Genomic DNA, 2432 nt, shown 5'->3' on the forward strand with positions numbered 1-2432 from the left:
GGTAAAGTGACAGATTCAAGTTACAGACACACATAAGATCCAATGGATGTAAAAATAAATAAATCAAGGCACCAGGAACTGTTCAGCTGTTTAACTTCTGTTCCTCAGCTACAACTGTCATCTTACGCTTAAGTTGATTTAATTTCAAGTAAGTCAGCTCAGTAGCTAACACAGCAAGTTGTGATATTTAATTCAAATATCGCCAAGCACAGCGCAGCAACTTGAATATTTGTGAACTCAATACACGTTCCTGTTAATCTGCCTCTTACGAAGGAGGAATGTTGTCTGTTGTCAGCCTAAGCCACTAGAGCTGTGGAGCAAAACCTACCTTCCTCCTTCCCTCCTCCTTCCGATCGAAAGCACACTGCTGTTTGCACTGCTCACACGTCTGAGGTGGGCCGTACTTCTTCTCTGAGTTGGTGCAACGCTGGCATTTTGTGCCGATAAATGCTGCGATAATGTTACAATACTGGCAAGGCTTGGGCTGAAAAACAGGCAAGTCGAACAGAAGTTAATATGTCTACAGTTCCTCTAGCGAACACTGGTGGTTCAAACACACAGTGATGCTTCTAAACTATTAGGGCTTCAAATAACCTGTATTAAAGAGGCTTTTTCCTACCATTTCTATCTTCAGTACAAAACATTCCCCCTAAAATGATGCTCCTTCGACAGTCAAAACCAGCCTGGACTTTCCATGAAAACCCAGATACCTATTCAATGAAAGAAACAAGTACGATGTGACTGCTCACCTTTACACCTGCCTCTTTTTTAAACTTTTAAAAAAACATGATGGCATTTTGTCTCTCTTTCACCACATTACTAAAACTTTAATCCAGTAGATTTTGGACTGTAAGTTTCTGAAAACATCCCTCTCCCTTGCACTGTTCGGAGATTTGATACCCTACAGCTCCAAGACCAGTATTCTGAGCCCAGGAATTTGCAGGAAACTTAAAAACCAAACTTCAGGTACCATCAGGTCTGGTTATCAACTTTTATATCATACACTCAACTAGAATAATACGCTGTCAGAAAAGAAAACTGCTGTCAGTTTCCATAGGTTAGAAATGGCTGATTATCTTCCATGCAATTCTAGTGTTTTTTTACTAACTACTGATAAAAAACATTGTTGGAACTGTCTTGCACTTCACTCTGCCACATTTTAAGCTTTGAAAGAACTGTGCTTTGTTCAGTTTACATTTACACTCATAAAATGCTTGACTACATACCAATAGCTGCTACATTTCTCTAATAAGCTGAATTTCACCTAATACGGCTTATGGCAACTATACAGAAGTTCCACGCTTTTGTTTCTCAACGAGATTATCTTGATACCTTTTATAAAATAGTATCTGCAGGGTGCTCAGATACAATGTGTGCATTCATAATACTGAAAAATTAATTTTTCTAACAGAGCTGAAGCTGAAATTCAAGATGAGAAAATGCAAAGTAACATGAATACAGCCAATACTCATAAAATCTTTTCTACTTTAATAGCTTAACACCATTAACATGCATTTAAAATTGTTAAGACTTACATTATATAAAGTATGTGGTATTATTAGATTTTTCACATTTACCAGTCATTAAAAACAGACAGCTAACTGTCTTTCTGCCATCAAGTGTGCATTTATGAGCATATGCAATGAATAACTTTACATGCATAAAGTGAAATAACACTATTTTTGCTATGAATAGCTATGTTGTAGTTATTCATAACCGTTAAACTATATATAACCACAACGGGTTTCTTTAAGAAACTGTAAGCCCCGAAGGAAATCAAGAGCTGTCAGCAATTTTCATGACCTTTCAGAAAGGTAATCTGTTGGGTTTTTCTCCCTCTAAGAAAATAAGAAGTTTAGTTGCAGAAGAACCTTTTTTTTTTTTTTTAAATTTAAAATGCCAGGGAACTTCCACATTTAGAACTACTCACCGTTCCGAACTGCTTCACGTTCTGGGCGCATTTCTTGCATATCGTGTTCGTTTTGCTAGAAACAAAATCGCACAACGTTGAGCTCAGCGACACACCCGCACCTCGAAATTCTTTCCCGTGCAATTACCGGGGGAACACACGCGCAGCCCAGGCAGCGGGTGACGACAAGCCAACAAATCTAACGCCTGTATGGGATGCACACCGGGTGTCCGCAGAGCCGGCAGGTTGTTTCACCGCGGTTCTGCCCCGCTCTCTCCCGTGTCTACTGGTTCTGCCCCTCTCCCATCTCCACCGGTGCGGGTCGGGGCCGTTCCGAGCGGTTACGCCGCGGGACAGCTGTTCCCGCCCCGGGCTCGGCGGACCCCTCCCGTACCTCTCCTGCTGGAACTCGGACCGGCAGTACGTGCACTTCACAATGGGGTGGGCGATCCGACACTCCTGGGGAGAGAGAAGAGCGGCCAAGTTACTCCCGCCTCGGACGAACCGACCTTAGCGGGGTGCG

The 2432-nt window shown here is 42.0% G+C and overlaps 1 protein-coding gene across 1 annotated transcript in view; it reads right to left on the bottom strand.

Annotated features, from left to right (window-relative positions):
- FAM76B (family with sequence similarity 76, member B) overlaps positions 1-2368 on the bottom strand; it is a gene marked incomplete at its 5' end in the record, with an annotated part of 10842 nt that extends 8474 nt beyond the window's left edge. The window contains 3 exons of the mRNA XM_009871062.1: positions 329-484; positions 1931-1985; positions 2304-2368. Of these exons, the coding sequence (XP_009869364.1) occupies positions 329-484; positions 1931-1985; positions 2304-2368 (276 nt within the window). The remainder of the gene's footprint in view (positions 1-328; positions 485-1930; positions 1986-2303) is intronic.
- Between the last annotated feature and the right edge of the window lie 64 nt (positions 2369-2432).

This window comes from Apaloderma vittatum, unplaced genomic scaffold, assembly GCF_000703405.1.
Source record: "Apaloderma vittatum isolate BGI_N311 unplaced genomic scaffold, ASM70340v1 scaffold31546, whole genome shotgun sequence".
Classification (NCBI taxonomy): Eukaryota; Metazoa; Chordata; class Aves; order Trogoniformes; family Trogonidae; genus Apaloderma; species Apaloderma vittatum.